The 16,482-nt window shown below is 45.7% G+C and overlaps 1 protein-coding gene across 1 annotated transcript in view; it reads left to right on the top strand.

Moving 5' to 3' along the window:
• Positions 1 to 16,482, top strand: part of myo1d (myosin 1D) — a 126,337-nt gene that overhangs the window by 44,440 nt on the left and 65,415 nt on the right. Inside the window, exon 11 of the mRNA XM_036946371.2 lies at positions 64 to 234. Coding sequence (XP_036802266.1) covers positions 64 to 234 — 171 coding nt within the window. The remainder of the gene's footprint in view (positions 1 to 63; positions 235 to 16,482) is intronic.

Raw genomic sequence — 16,482 nt, 5'->3', positions numbered from 1 at the left:
CTGTACTGGTTTTAGTTGTAATGATATACTGATCCTCCGTTTTCTCTCTGTACCTGGGCGTAGATTGACTTCTTCAACAACCAGATCATTGTGGACCTGGTGGAGCTGCAACACAAGGGCATCTTCTCTGTGCTGGACGAGGCCTGTATGAACGTGGGCAAAGTCACCGACAAGGTCTTCTTACAGGGACTCAACAGCAAGCTGGCCAATCACGCCCACTACACCAGCCGCAAGGTACGTTGGAAACAATAGGAAATCTTTGGCAATTCATTCATTTAATTTGTTATTAATTTCCAGTATTGACTAAATTGAAAGTGGAATTCACACCAACAATGTGGACACATGGAATTGATCACCCTAGGCATGATGCACCAATGGGTTTCTTCTTACCACATAGCGTGGTGTTAACTTTAGGACAACATTAGCGATTATAAAACATTCGTGATTTTAAAGGCTTGCTCCCGACCATTATAAAGTAATGCTAAAGTAATGCATCAACCAAGCCCAGTGATTTATTTATTTTCCACCTTTATTTAACTAGATAGGCCAGTTGAGAACAAGTTCTCATTTACAACTGCGACCTGGCCAAGATAAAGCAAGGCAGTGCGACAAAAACAACAACGGCGAGTTACACATGGGATAAACAAATGTACAGTCAATAATACAATAGAAAAATGTATATACAGTGTGTGCAAATGTAGTAAGATTAGGGTGGTAAGGAAATAAATAGGCCATAGTGGCGAAATAATTGCAATTTAGCATTAACACTGGAGTGATAGATGTGCAGATGATGATGTCCAAGTAGAGATACTGGGGTGCAAAAGAGCAAAAATAAATAACAATATGAGGTAGTTGGGTGGGCTATTTACAGATGGGCTGTGTACAGGTGCAGTGATCGGTAATCGGCTCTGACAGCTGATGCTTAAAGTTAGCTTCAGTGATTTATTTTTTTGCAATTTCGTTCCAGTCATTGGCAGCAGAGAACTGGAAGGAAAGGCAGCCAAAGGAGGAGTTGGCTTTGGGGATAACCAGTGAAATATACCTGCTGGCGCGCGTGCTACGGGTGGGTGTTGCTATGGTGACCAGTGAGCTGAGATAAGGCGGGGCTTTTCCTAGCAAAGACTTATAGATGACCTAGAGCCAGTGGGTTTGGCAACGAATATGATGCGAGGGCCAGCCAGGGCTTTGGTGACAAAACTGTTGGCACTGTGATAGACTACATCCAATTTGCTGAGTAGAGTGTTAGAAGCTATTTGTAAATGACATCGCGGAATGTCAAGTATCGGTAGGATGGTCAGTTTTACGAGGGTATGTTTGGCAGCATGAGTGAAGGAGGCTTTGTTGCGAAATAGGAAGCCAATTCTAGATTTAATTTTGGATTGGAGATGTTTAATGTGAGTCTGGAAGTAGAGGACAGTCTAACCAGAGACCTAGGTATTTGTAGTTGTCCACATAAGTCAGAGCCGTCCAGAGTAGTGATGCTAGGCGAGCGGGTGCGGGCAGCGATTGGTTGAAGAGCATGCATTTAGTTTTACTAGCATTTAAGAGCAGCTGGAGGCCACAGAAGGAGTGTTGTATGGTATTGAAGCTCGTCTGGAGGTTTGTTAACACAGTGTCCAAAGAAGGGTCAGATGTATATAGAATGGTGTTGTCTGTGTAGAGGCGAATCAGAGAATCACCCGCAGCAAGAGCGACATCATTGATATATACAGAGAAAAGAGTCGGCTTGAGAATTGAACCCTGTGGCACCCCATAGAGACTGCCAGAGGTCCGGACAACAGGCCCTCCGATTTGACACACTGAACTCTATCTGAGAAGTAGTTGGTGAACCAGGCGAGGCAGTCATTTGAGAAGCCAAGGCTATTGAGTCTGCCGATAAGAATGCGGTGATTGACAGAGTTGAAAGCCTTGGCCAGGTCGATGAATACGTATTTTTTTGATAGTGGTTATGATATCATTTAGAGACATTGAGCGTGGATGAGGTGCACCCATGACCAGCTCTGAAACCAGATTGCATAGCGGAGAAGGTACGGTGGGATTCGAAATGGTCGAAGACTTTAGAAAGGCAGGGCAGGATAGCTATAGATCTGTAGCAGTTTGGGTCTAGAATGTCTCCCCCTTTGAAGAGGGGGATGACCGTGGCAGATTTCCAATCTTTAGGGATCTCAGGCGATACGAAAGAGAAGTTGAACAGGCTAGTAATAGGGGTTGCAACAATTGCGGCGGATAATTTTAGAAAGAGCGGGTCCAGATTGTCTAGCCCAGCTGATTTGTAGGGGTCAATATTTTGCAGCTCTTTCTGAACATCAGCTATCTGGATTTGGGTGAAGGAGAAGTGGGGGGGGGGGGGGTGGCTTGGGCAAGTTGCAACCATGAATTGGGCATGGTTATTTAAGATGGTGAGGAAAGCACTTTTAATGAATAACCTGGCATTCTCTGCTGACGGGATGAGGTCAATATCCTTCCACGATACCCGGGCCAGGTCTATTAGAAAGGCCTGCTCACTGAAGTGTTTTTGGGAGTGTTTGACAGTGATGAGGGGTGGTCGTTTGACCGCGGACCGATTACGGACGCAGGCAATGAGGCAGTGATTGCTGAGATCCTGGTTGAAGAGAGCAGAGTTGTATTTAGAGGGCAGGTTGGTCAGGATGATATGTATGAGGGTGACCGTGTTTACGGATTTAGGGTTGTACCTGGTAGGTTCCTTGATAATATGTGTGAGATGGAGGGCATCTAGCTTAGATTGTAGGATGGCTGGGGTGTTAAGAATATCCCAGTTTAGGTCACCTAACAGTACAAACTCTGAAGATAAATGGGGGCAATCAATTAACATTTGGTGTCCAGGGCACAGCTGGGGGCTGAGGGGGTACTATAACAAGCGGCAACAGTGAGAGACTTAATTCTGGAAAGGTGGATTTTTAAAAGTAGAAGCTTGATCTGTTTGGGTACAGACCTGGATAGCATGACAGAACTCTGCAGACTATCTATGGAGTAGATTGCAACTCCACCCCCTTTGGCGGTTCTATCTTGATGGAAAATGTTGTAGTTGGAGTTCTGCATTTTTGGTGGCTTTCCTAAGCCAGGATTCAGACACGGCTAGGACATCAGGGTTGGTGGAGTGTGCTAAAGCAGTGAATAAAACATACTTAGGGAGGAGGCTTCTGATGTTAACATGCATGAAACCAAGGCTGTTACGGTTACAAAAGTCAACAAATTAGAGCTCCTGGGGAATAGGTGTGGTACTGGGGGCCTGGGTTAACCTCTACATCACCAGAGGAACAGAGGAGGAGTAGTATTTTAAAACATAAGACGAGACATATACTGCATCATTTGGTACGTTTCAATTATCAGCTCCATCAAATCCTGTTTAAAGTCTAATTGGCATTAAAGTCATTGTACACCACCAGACTAAGATGAACTAATTGACCTGCACATCTGTTCCCCAGTGGCTCAGAAGGCTGCATTTTACAGGGTTGTATTTCCCTCAGTGGACCACAAGAGGGAGACAAGTGTCAGCCCAGCACTCGTTTCTCTATCTGACTCAACACTCTGCCCCCAGTGATGTCACTGGCAGCCAATGGGAGTCAATGGAGTTGGTGTCTCGCTGCGCTGGCATGGGTGTTAGAGGGAGGGAGAGAGGGAGAAGAGATAGAATCATAACAAGAGGAACAGATGGAGAGGAGGGGAGGCACAAGGTAAAGATAGAGGACCTATCCCTAACGGCCAGGTTGTTTTACCCTCAACTTCCTAGACTGTGTTATGTGTCATCACCATAGCTGTTTCTCTATGGCAGGGTTCCCCAATTGGCAGCCAGTTGATTTTATTTGCCCCGCAAAGTTTTCTTGTTTGTCATAAAAGACTGTAAATACACCAGCAAATCAGCTGGAAATCTGTTCCAAAGTATTCTCACGCATAGTAGAGACACATACACTCAACAGCCAGTTTATTAGGTACACCCACCCTGTTCATGAAGATTTATTGCTCCTTCAGACAGTGAGTAACGTGGCTGTGGCTTGCTATATAAAGCAGACAGACAGGCATCGAGGCATTCAGTTACTGTTCGATTGAACATTAGAATGGGCAAAACAAGTGACTTAAGCTACTTTGAGTGTGGTATGATCGTCAGTGCAAAGCACACCGGATCCAGTTTCTCAGAAATGGCTGCCCTTCTGGGCTTTTCATGCATCACAGTGTCTAGGCTAGGGTTTACAGAGAATGGTGCGACAAACAAAAAAACATCCAGCCGGTGGCAGTCCTGTGGGTGAAAACAGCTCATTGCTGAAAGAGGTCGAAGTAGAATGGCAAGAATTGTGCAAGCTAACAGGCGGGCCACGAAAATACAAATAATGGCGCAAAACGGCATCTCGGAGCGCACAACTCGTCAATCCTTGTAACGGATGGGCTATTGCAGTAGAACGACCACAATGGGTTCCACTCCTATCAGCTAAAAACAAGAAGAAGTGGCTCCAGTGGGCACGCAATCACCAACACTGGACACACAATCACCAACACTGGGGAGTGGGAAACACAATTGAGGAGTGGGAAAACATTGCCTGGTCCGAAGAATCCCGGTTACTGTTGCTTTATGCTGATGACAGTCAGTCAGGATTTGGCGTAAGCAACATGAGTCCATGGACCCATCCTTCCTGGTACAGGTTGGTGGCAGTGGTGTACGGGTGTCGGGAATGTTTTCCTGGCACTCGTTAAGGTCCTTTGATAACAATTGAGCAACGAACGTTTCCGACACATTGTAAAATCCATGCCCTGAAGAATTCGGTAGATAATACAAAGAAAAAAACATGTTTATTTTTAATTTTTTTCATCTTTGAAATGCAAGAGAATGGCTGTTATATGACTTACGAGTCTAGGCTCATTTTCGATTTTGACCAAAAGATGGCGGCAGTGTATCTGCAACATTTAAGACTGATCCAATGAACCATTGCATTACTTGTAACGGCAGATTTCCTCCTCTTCGTCTGAAGAGGAGTAAGGATCGGACCAAGATGCGGTGTGGTAAGTGTTCATGACGATTTTAATAACAAAAGCACTGAACACTCTGAAATACAAAAACAATAAACGCATATGTGAAATAACAAAACCAAAACAGTACCATGTGGTGAAAAACACAGACACGGAAACAAACACCCACAAACCAACAGTGAAACTCAGGCTACCTAAGTATGATTCTCAATCAGAGACAACTAACGACACCTGCCTCTGATTGAGAAACATACTAGGCCGAACACAGAAATAGAAAAACATAGAAACACAAAACATAGACTGCCTACCCCATCTCACGCCCTGACCATACTAAATAAAGACAAAACAAAGGAAAATAAAGGTCAGAACGTGACATTACTGTTCAAAATGTTGTATCAAGTCTGCCCAAATGTGCCTAATTGGTTTATTGATACATTTTCAAGTACATAACTGTGCACTCTCCTCAAACAATAGCTTGTTATTATTTCACTGTAATCACTACTGTAAATTGAACAGTGCAGTTAGATTAACAAGAATGTAAACTTTCTGCACATATAAGACATGTCTATGTCCTGGGAAATTATTTGGTTACTTACAACGTCATGCTAATCACATTAGCGCATGTTAGCTCAACCGTCCCACGGGGGACACACCAATCCTGTTGAGGAATGTGTGTTGGTGTACATGTGTTCCTGTGTGTGTGTGTGTGTGTGCGTGTGTGTGTGCGCGCACGCACACAGCCCTCTGCAGAGATAACACACCTAGTGCTAGGCTAATATCACGGCGCCGGAGAAGATGGCTGACATTTTACGTGCTCCTAACCGAATGTGGTTTTTTTTGCGTTGTTTGTAACTTATTTTTTTGCTTATTCTGCACATAATGTTGCTCCTACCGCTTCTAATGGCCGAAAAGAACTTCAGAACAGCGATTACTCACCACGAACTTGCAGAAGCAAGTTCTTCTGTTTTTTTTCCTCCTTTAACGAGTCCGAAGAGCCTGACATGAAGGACATACTGCTTTCCCGGGAACAGGCCCAAATCCCCGTCATTTGCGTGAAGAGAAAACAAAGAAAAAGAAGACGGGCTGCCTTCTGAGAATTCGTAGGCGATTGAATAAACCTTCACTGCCTTCCTTTCTACTAGCTAACATGCAATCATTGGAAAATAAAATCGACGACCTACAAGGAAGATTAAACTACCAACGGGACATTAAAAACTGTAATATATTATTCTTCACGGAGTTATCAACATACAGCTGGCTGGTTATACGCTGTATCGGCAGGATAGAACAGCGGCATCTGGTAAGACGAGGGGGCGGACTACGTATAATTATAAATATAGTCTCAAGGTTTTTCTCGCTTGACACAGAACCCAAACCGGCTGCGCGCGTGCACCATTGCGTGCGACATCGTGCATAAATGTATTTTGTCCCCCCACAGCAAACACGAACACGACACGCAGGTTAAAATATCAAAACAAACTCTGAACCAATTATATTAATTTGGGTCCAGGTTGAAAAGCATTAAACATTTATGGCAATTTAGCTAGCTAGCTTGCACTTGTTAGCTAATTTGTCCTATTTAGCTAGCTTGCTGTTGCTAGCTAATTTGTCCTGGAATATAAACATTGAGTTGTTATTTTACCTGAAATGCACAAGGTCCTCTACTCCACCAATTTATCCACACATAAAACGGTCAACCGAATCGTTTCTAGTCATCTCTCCTCCTTCCAGGCTTTATATTGCGATTGGCAACTTTCATAAATTACTTGCATTACCGCCACCGACCTATTTTGTTTTTCAGTCACCCACGTGGGTATAACCAATGAGGAGATGGCACGTGGGGACTTGCTTCTATAAACCAATGAGGAGATGGGAGAGGCGGACTTGCAGCGCGATCTGCGTCAGAAATAGAACTGACTTCTATTTTATCCTTTGGCAACGCAGACACTCGTTGGCGCTCGCGAGCAGTGTGGGTGCAACAATTTAATAATATAGATTTCTAAATTTATTCTGCAATGCTAGCGTACGTGACGCGAGCGGTGTAGTCAGCCAGCCTGTGAGGTAGAGTATCTCATGATAAGCTGTGGACCACACTATCTACAGTTTTCATCTGTATGTTTCGGAGCTTTCTACATACCACCTCAGACGGATGCTGGCACTAAGACCGCACTCAATGAGATGTATTCCACCATAAGCTAACAGGAAAACACTCGTCCAGAGGTGGCGCTCCTAGTGGCCAGGGACTTTAATGCAGGGAAACTTAAATCAATTTTACCAAAATTCTATCAGCATGTTAAATGTGCAACCAGAGGGGGAAAAAACTCTAGACCACCTTTACTCCACACACAGAGACTCATACAAAGCTCTCCCTTGCCCTCCATTTGGCAAATCTGACCATAATTCTATCCTCCTGATTACTGATTACAAGCAAAAATTAAAGCAGGAAGCACCAGTGACTTGGTCAATAAAAAAGTGGTGAGATGTAGCAGATGCTAAGCTATAGGACTGTTTTGCTAGCACAGACTGGAATATGTTCCGTGATTCTTCCTATGGCATTGAGGAGTACACCACATCAGTCATTGGCTTCATCAATAAGTGCATCGATGATGCCATCCCCACAGTGACCGTACGTACATACCCCAACCAGAAGCCATGGATACAGACAACATTCGCACTGAGCTAAAGGCTAGAGCTGCCGCTTTCAAGGAGTGGGACTCTAAACCGGAAGCTTATAAGAAATCCCGCTCTGCCCCCCGACGAACCATCAAACAGGCAAAGCGTCAATAAAGGACTAAGATCAAATCGAACTACACCGGCTCCGACTCTCGTCGGATGTGGCAGGGCTTGCAAACCATTACAGACTACAAAGGGAAGCACAGCCGAGAGCTGCCTTGTGACAAGCTTACCAGACGAGCTTGATTCGAGGCAAATAACACTGAAACATGCATGAGAGCACCAGCTGTTTCCGGACGACTGTGTGATCACGCTCTTCGCAGCTGATGTGAGTAAGACCTTTAAACAGGTGAACATTCACAAGGCCACAGGGACAGACGGATTACCAGGACGTGTGTTGCGAGCATTCACTGACCAACTGGCAAGTGTCTTTACTGACATGTTCAACCTCTCCCTGTCCAAGTCTGTAATACCAACATGTTTTCACTTATAATTCACTGTATCACAATTCCAGTGCGTCAGAAGTTAACATACACTAAGTTGACTGTGTCTTTAAACATCTTGGAAAATTCCAGAAAATTATGTTATTGCTTTAGAAGCTTCTGATAGGCTAATTGACATCATGTGAGTAAATTGGAGGTGAATCTGTGGATGTATTTCAAGGCCTGCCTTCAAACCCAGTGCCTCTTTGCTTGACATCATGGGAATATCAAAAGAAATCAGCCAAAATATTGTAGAGCTCCACAAGTCTGGTTTATCCTTGGGATTTCCAAACGCCTGAAAGTACCACGTTCATCTGTACAAACAATAGTACGCAAGTATAACACCATGGGACCACATAGGCGTCATACTGCTCAGGAAGGAGATGCGTTCTGTCTCCTAGAGATTAACGTACTTTGGTGCGAAAAGTGCAAATCAATCCCAGAACAACAGCAAAGGACCCTGTGAAGATGCTGGAGGAAACAGGTACAAAAGTATCTATATCCACAGTAAAACAAGTCCTATATTGACATAACCTGAAAGGCCGTTCAGCAAGGAAGAAGCCACGGCTGCAAAACCGCAATAAAAAGCCAGACTACGGTTTGCAACTGCACATGGGGACAAAGACCGTACTTTTTGGAGAAATGTCCTCTGGTCTGATGAAACAAAAATAGAACTGTTTGGCCATAATGTCCATCATTATGTTTGGAGGAAAAAGGCGAGGCTTGCAAGCTGAAGAACACCATCCCAACCGTGAATTACGGGGGTGGCAGCATCATGTTATGGGGGTGCTTTGCTTCAGGAGGGACTGGTGCACTTCACAAAATAGATGGCATTGTGACGAAGGAAAATTATGTGGATATTTTTAAGCAACATCTCAAGACATCAGTCAGGAAGTTAAGGCTTGGTTGCAAATGGGTCTTCCAAATGGACAATAACCCCAAGCATACTTCCAAAGTTGTGGCAAAATGGCAAAGTTGTGGCAAAAAAGGACAACAAAGTCAAGGTATTGGAGTAGCCATCACAAAGCCCTGGCCTCAATCCGATAGAAAATTTGTGGGCAGAACTGAAAAAGCGTGTGCGAGCAAGGAGCCTACAAACCTGACTCAGTTACACCAGCTTTGTCAGGAGGAATGGGCCAAAATTCACCCAACTTATTCTGGGAAGCTTGTGGAAGGCTACCCGAAACGTTTGACCCAAGTTAAACAATTTAAAGGCAATGCTACCATATACTAATTGAGTGTATGGAAACTTCTGACCCACTGAGAATGTGATGAAAGAAATAAAGTCTGAAATAAATGATTCTCTCTACTATTATTCTGACATTTCACATTCTTAAAATAAAGTGCTGATCCTAACTGACCTAAGACAGGGAATTTGTATTAGCATTAAATGGCAGGAATTGTGAAAAACTGAGTTTAAATGTATTTGGCTAAGGTGTATGTCAACTTCCGACTTCAACTGTCCATATTACTTCAATTACCTTGGCTATCTGGTGCTCCTGCACATTGACTCTGTACCTGTACTCCCTGTATATAGTCTCGCTATTGTTATTTTACTGCTGCTCTTTAATTATTCGTTCCTTCTATTTCTTATTCTTATTTTTTAAACTGCATTGTTGGTTAGGGGCTTATAAGTCAGCATTTCACTGTTAGGTCTGCACCTGTTGTATTCGGCGCGTGAGACAAATAACATTTTGTTTTATTTGGTGTGTGCTCGAATACACGGTCCCCATAGACTCCAGTGGAGAAGATTTGGTATTTTATTAGGATCCCCATTAGCTGTTGCAAAAGCAGCAGCTACTCTTCCTGGGGTCCACACAAAACAGGAAACATGACGTAATACAGAACATGAATAGAGAAGAACAGCTCAAGGACAGAACTACATACATGAAACAATAAAAAAAAAGCATAGAATGAGAGAGAAAGGTAGTTTAGAATGTTACATGATTGTGTGCATGTGGATGTCTTTTTCCGTAGAGTTGTTATGCTATCATCCATGGTCTGGGTAGACATAGTAAAAATGCTTGACTCTCATTGTTATCAGGAGGGGGAAAAAAACTCTAAGACTACTTTTAAAAGTGGTAATTATTGCAAAAGCATACGTGAAAATGCTCTAAGGCTGATCCCTGGTGCATTGGAGGGATAAATTTTTACTTTCACGCTTCACGCCCCATACTCTACAAGCAGCTCTGCTTGAAAAGTTTAGACATGTTCACGGCTGCCAGGTTCAGTGGGCTCAGACTCTGCAGACTTGAAAGACCTCGGGCGGTTTTTTAACATTGCAGTTTTTGTTGGAGATCTTCTCAAGTGAGTGTGAGAATTGTGGTGTGTGGCAGAGGGAGTGGGGTGATGTGTGGCAGAGGGAGTGGGGGGATGTGTGGCAGAGGGAGTGGGGGGATGTGTGGCAGAGGGAGTGGGGTGATGTGTGACAGAGGGAGTGGGGTGATGTGTGGCAGACGGAGTGGGGTGATGTGTGGCAGACGGAGTGGGGTGATGTGTGGCAGACGGAGTGGGAGGATGTGTGACAGACGGAGTCGGGGGATGTGTGACAGAGGGAGTGGGGTGATGTGTGACAGAGGGAGTGGGGGGATGTGTGACAGAGGGAGTGGGGGGATGTGTGGCAGAGGGAGTGGGGGATTTGTTACAGAGGGACTGGGGGATTTGTTACAGAGGGACTGGGGGATTTGTTACAGAGGGAGTGGGGGATGTGTTACAGAGGGAGTGGGGGGATGTGTTACAGAGGGAGTGGGGGGATGTGTTACAGAGGGAGTGGGGGATGTGTTACAGAGGGAGTGGGGGATGTGTTACAGAGGGAGTGGGGGATGTGTTACAGAGGGAGTGGGGGATGTGTGGCAGAGGGAGTGGGGGATTTGTTACAGAGGGAGTGGGGGATTTGTTACAGAGGGAGTGGGGGATGTGTTACAGAGGGAGTGGGGGATGTGTGACAGAGGGTGTGGGGGGATGTGTGGCAGAGGGAGTGGGGGGATGTGTGGCAGAGGGAGTGGGGGGATGTGTTACAGAGGGAGTGGGGGATGTGTTATGGAGGGAGTGGGGGGATGTGTTACAGAGGGAGAAGGGTGTGGCAGAGGGAGTGGGGGGATGTGTGACAGAGGGAGTGGGGGGATGTGTGACAGAGGGAGTGGGGATGTGTAGAAAGATGAGGGAGGGGGGTGAGAAAGGCTATCAAGTGAGGTAGCGAGGGATGTGGGGGGGGGGGGGGGGTGTAAGAAAGAGGGAGAGAGCGAGAGAAGCAGTGCTATAATAGTGGATTAGCCTGTTATAAGATCTGCACTGTCTGTCAGCACTAATGTTGTCACCCTATTTTTTATGAAGAAGACCTAGAGCTGCTAGACACCAAGCTTCTCTCTGTTCCCCTGACTGACTGTCACCCCGTAAACACTCTGACACACACACACACACACACACACACACACACACACACACACACACACACACACACACTGTTCCACCCTTTGGCAAAGACCTCACGCTCCAGATCAGAGAGAAAGTGGAAACGAAGAAGTGTCTTGATCAGTGGCGGTGTCTGCAGGCGCATTTTGGCTTTTGGAGACTTGTTATGTTGTCTAATGAAAATATCCCTTTTTAAATATCCCTGTATTTGGTTTTCAGTCTTGTCAGGGCTGTTTATGTATACATCAAGGGGTGGTTGGAGCTGGGTTGTTGTTAACACAGACCTCTTGCTTAGATAAAACTACTGGATGTAATTGATATAATGGGACTATGATGGGCAAGGACGTTTAGGTGGATGTTTTTTTGCCTCTGTAGTGTGATCATGGCATCCCTCTTGTGGTTACTTCCTCTTTGTGGTGTGCCAGGAGTGGTTACTTCCTCTTTGTGGTGTTCCAGGAGTGGTTACTTCCTCTTTGTGGTGTTCCAGGAGTGGTTACTTCCTCTTTGTGGTGTGCCAGGAGTGGTTACTTCCTCTTTGTGGTGTTTCAGGAGTGGTTACTTCCTCTTTGTGGTGTTTCAGGAGTGGTTACTTCCTCTTTGTGGTGTTCCAGGAGTGGTTACTTCCTCTTTGTGGTGTGCCAGGAGTGGTTACTTCCTCTTTGTGGTGTTTCAGGAGTGGTTACTTCCTCTTTGTGGTGTTCCAGGAGTGGTTACTTCCTCTTTGTGGTTTTCCAGGAGTGGTTACTTCCTCTTTGTGGTGTGCCAGGAGTGGTTACTTCCTCTTTGTGGTGTGCCAGGAATGGTTACTTCCTCTTTGTGGTGTGCCAGGAATGGTTACTTCCTCTTTGTGGTGTTCCAGGAGTGGTTACTTCCTCTTTGTGGTGTTCCAGGAGTGGTTACTTCCTCTTTGTGGTGTTCCAGGAGTGGTTACTTCCTCTTTGTGTTGTGCCAGGAGTGGTTACTTCCTCTTTGTGGTGTGCCAGGAGTGGTTACTTCCTCTTTGTGGTGTTCAAGGAGTGGTTACTTCCTCTTTGTGGTGTTCCAGGAGTGGTTACTTCCTCTTTGTGGTGTTCCAGGAGTGGTTACTTCCTCTTTGTGGTGTTCCAGGAGTGGTTACTTCCTCTTTGTGGTGTGCCAGGATCAAATCATATCAAATGTATTTATATAGCCCTTCGTACATCAGCTGATATCTCAAAGTGCTGTACAGAAACCCAGCCTAAAACCCCAAACAGCAAGCAATGCAGGTGTAGAAGCACGGTGGCTAGGAAAACTCCCTAGAAAGGCCAAAACCTAGGAAGAACCCTAGAGAGGAACCAGGAGTGGTTACTTCCTCTTTGTGGTGTTCCAGGAGTGGTTACTTCCTCTTTGTGGTGTTCTAGGAGTGGTTACTTCCTATTTGTGGTGTTCCAGGAGTGGTTACTTCCTCTTTGTGGTGTGCCAGGAGTGGTTACTTCCTCTTTGTGGTGTGCCAGGAGTGGTTACTTCCTCTTTGTGGTGTTCCAGGAGTGGTTGCTTCCTCTTTGTGGTGTTCCAGGAGTGGTTACTTCCTCTTTGTGGTGTGCCAGGTGTGGTTACTTCCTCTTTGTGGTGTTCCAGGAGTGGTTACTTCCTCTTTGTGGTGTGCCAGGGTCAAATCATATCAAATGTATTTATATAGCCCTTCGTACATCAGCTGATATCTCAAAGTGCTGTACAGAAACCCAGCCTAAAACCCCAAACAGCAAGCAATGCAGGTGTAGAAGCACGGTGGCTAGGAAAACTCCCTAGAAAGGCCAAAACCTAGGAAGAACCCTAGAGAGGAACCAGGAGTGGTTACTTCCTCTTTGTGGTGTTCCAGGAGTGGTTACTTCCTCTTTGTGGTGTTCCAGGAGTGGTTACTTCCTCTTTGTGGTGTGCCAGGAGTGGTTACTTCCTCTTTGTGGTGTGCCAGGAGTGGTTACTTCCTCTTTGTGGTGTTCCAGGAGTGGTGACTTCCTCTTTGTGGTGTGCCAGGATCAAATCATATCAAATGTATTTATATAGCCCTTCGTACATCAGCTGATATCTCAAAGTGCTGTACAGAAACCCAGCCTAAAACCCCAAACAGCAAGCAATGCAGGTGTAGAAGCACGGTGGCTAGGAAACCTCCCTAGAAAGGCCAAAACCTAGGAAGAACCCTAGAGAGGAACCAGGAGTGGTTACTTCCTCTTTGTGGTGTTCCAGGAATGGTTACTTCCTCTTTGTGGTGTTCTAGGAGTGGTTACTTCCTCTTTGTGGTGTTCCAGGAGTGGTTACTTCCTCTTTGTGGTGTTCCAGGAGTGGTTACTTCCTCTTTGTGGTGTGCCATGAGTGGTTACTTCCTCTTTGTGGTGTTCCAGGAGTGGTTACTTCCTCTTTGTGGTGTTCCAGGAGTGGTTACTTCCTCTTTGTGGTGTGCCATGAGTGGTTACTTCCTCTTTGTGGTGTTCCAGGAGTGGTTACTTCCTCTTTGTGGTGTTCCAGGAGTGGTTACTTCCTCTTTGTGGTGTGCCAGGAGTGGTTACTTCCTCTTTGTGGTGTGCCAGGAGTGGTTACTTCCTCTTTGTGGTGTGCCAGGAGTGGTTACTTCCTCTTTGTGGTGTTCCAGGAGTGGTTACTTCCTCTTTGTGGTGTGCCAGGAGTGGTTACTTCCTCTTTGTGGTGTGCCAGGAGTGGTTACTTCCTCTTTGTGGTGTTCCAGGAGTGGTTACTTCCTCTTTGTGGTGTGCCAGGAGTGGTTACTTCCTCTTTGTGGTGTGCCAGGAGTGGTTACTTCCTCTTTGTGGTGTTCCAGGAGTGGTTACTTCCTATTTGTGGTGTTCCAGGAGTGGTTACTTCCTCTTTGTGGTGTGCCAGGAGTGGTTACTTCCTCTTTGTGGTGTTCCAGGAGTGGTTACTTCCTCTTTGTGGTGTTCCAGGAGTGGTTACTTCCTCTTTGTGGTGTGCCAGGGTCAAATCATATCAAATGTATTTATATAGCCCTTCGTACATCAGCTGATATCTCAAAGTGCTGTACAGAAACCCAGCCTAAAACCCCAAACAGCAAGCAATGCAGGTGTAGAAGCACGGTGGCTAGGAAAACTCCCTAGAAAGGCCAAAACCTAGGAAGAACCCTAGAGAGGAACCAGGAGTGGTTACTTCCTCTTTGTGGTGTTCCAGGAGTGGTTACTTCCTCTTTGTGGTGTTCCAGGAGTGGTTACTTCCTCTTTGTGGTGTGCCAGGAGTGGTTACTTCCTCTTTGTGGTGTGCCAGGAGTGGTTACTTCCTCTTTGTGGTGTTCCAGGAGTGGTGACTTCCTCTTTGTGGTGTGCCAGGATCAAATCATATCAAATGTATTTATATAGCCCTTCGTACATCAGCTGATATCTCAAAGTGCTGTACAGAAACCCAGCCTAAAACCCCAAACAGCAAGCAATGCAGGTGTAGAAGCACGGTGGCTAGGAAACCTCCCTAGAAAGGCCAAAACCTAGGAAGAACCCTAGAGAGGAACCAGGAGTGGTTACTTCCTCTTTGTGGTGTTCCAGGAATGGTTACTTCCTCTTTGTGGTGTTCTAGGAGTGGTTACTTCCTCTTTGTGGTGTTCCAGGAGTGGTTACTTCCTCTTTGTGGTGTTCCAGGAGTGGTTACTTCCTCTTTGTGGTGTGCCATGAGTGGTTACTTCCTCTTTGTGGTGTTCCAGGAGTGGTTACTTCCTCTTTGTGGTGTTCCAGGAGTGGTTACTTCCTCTTTGTGGTGTGCCATGAGTGGTTACTTCCTCTTTGTGGTGTTCCAGGAGTGGTTACTTCCTCTTTGTGGTGTTCCAGGAGTGGTTACTTCCTCTTTGTGGTGTGCCAGGAGTGGTTACTTCCTTTTTGTGGTGTGCCAGGAGTGGTTACTTCCTCTTTGTGGTGTGCCAGGAGTGGTTACTTCCTCTTTGTGGTGTTCCAGGAGTGGTTACTTCCTCTTTGTGGTGTGCCAGGAGTGGTTACTTCCTCTTTGTGGTGTGCCAGGAGTGGTTACTTCCTCTTTGTGGTGTTCCAGGAGTGGTTACTTCCTCTTTGTGGTGTGCCAGGAGTGGTTACTTCCTCTTTGTGGTGTGCCAGGAGTGGTTACTTCCTCTTTGTGGTGTTCCAGGAGTGGTTACTTCCTATTTGTGGTGTTCCAGGAGTGGTTACTTCCTCTTTGTGGTGTGCCAGGAGTGGTTACTTCCTCTTTGTGGTGTTCCAGGAGTGGTTACTTCCTCTTTGTGGTGTTCCAGGAGTGGTTACTTCCTCTTTGTGGTGTTCCAGGAGTGGTTACTTCCTCTTTGTGGTGTTCCAGGAGTGGTTACTTCCTCTTTGTGGTGTTCCAGGAGTGGTTACTTCCTCTTTGTGGTGTTCCAGGAGTGGTTACTTCCTCTTTGTGGTGTTCCAGGAGTGGTTACTTACTGACAACTGTATAATAGAACTTTGAAGAAGTTTTAAACGGACTGCAGTTGTTCTAGCTATATAAAGTTTTGGGAAACGTTTCCCTGCTTCTCCTCGTACTTGCTGATGTCGATACTTAGCTTGGCTGATGTGGTACACAGCGAGGGATAGCTGGTCTGGACAGGAGTCTGTTGTTAGTGCAGTATTCGCGAAGAAGGGGTTGAAATAATTCCAACAGTTGTATTGGAAGGGGGCGGCGCTCTGGGGGCTGTGTTTGGCTGTCCATGTGGCTGTTTGAGTGAGAAAGACACAGTGGAGACCCAATCAGTAAAAAGCACTACCCCTTGATTATGAACACACAGTGCCGACAACGTCAAAATAGCCTTTCCAGACTCTGAAGTAACGAGGGCTTCAAGTTAGGTGTCAGCCAGACTAATTGATACCATCCTCAAATTTCGAATCTCCCAATTTTGTCACGTTCTGACCTTAGTTCCTTTCTTATGTCTTTGTTTTAGTTTGGTCAGGGCGTGAGTTAGGGTGGGTAGTCTATGTTC

The sequence above is a fragment of the Oncorhynchus mykiss genome, chromosome 16 (genome assembly GCF_057628025.1).
Source record: "Oncorhynchus mykiss isolate SJ-2025 chromosome 16, ASM5762802v1, whole genome shotgun sequence".
Lineage (NCBI taxonomy): Eukaryota > Metazoa > Chordata > Actinopteri > Salmoniformes > Salmonidae > Oncorhynchus > Oncorhynchus mykiss.
Note: the sequence above shows the minus strand (reverse complement) of the source record. Positions and strands in the feature narration are given on the sequence as shown.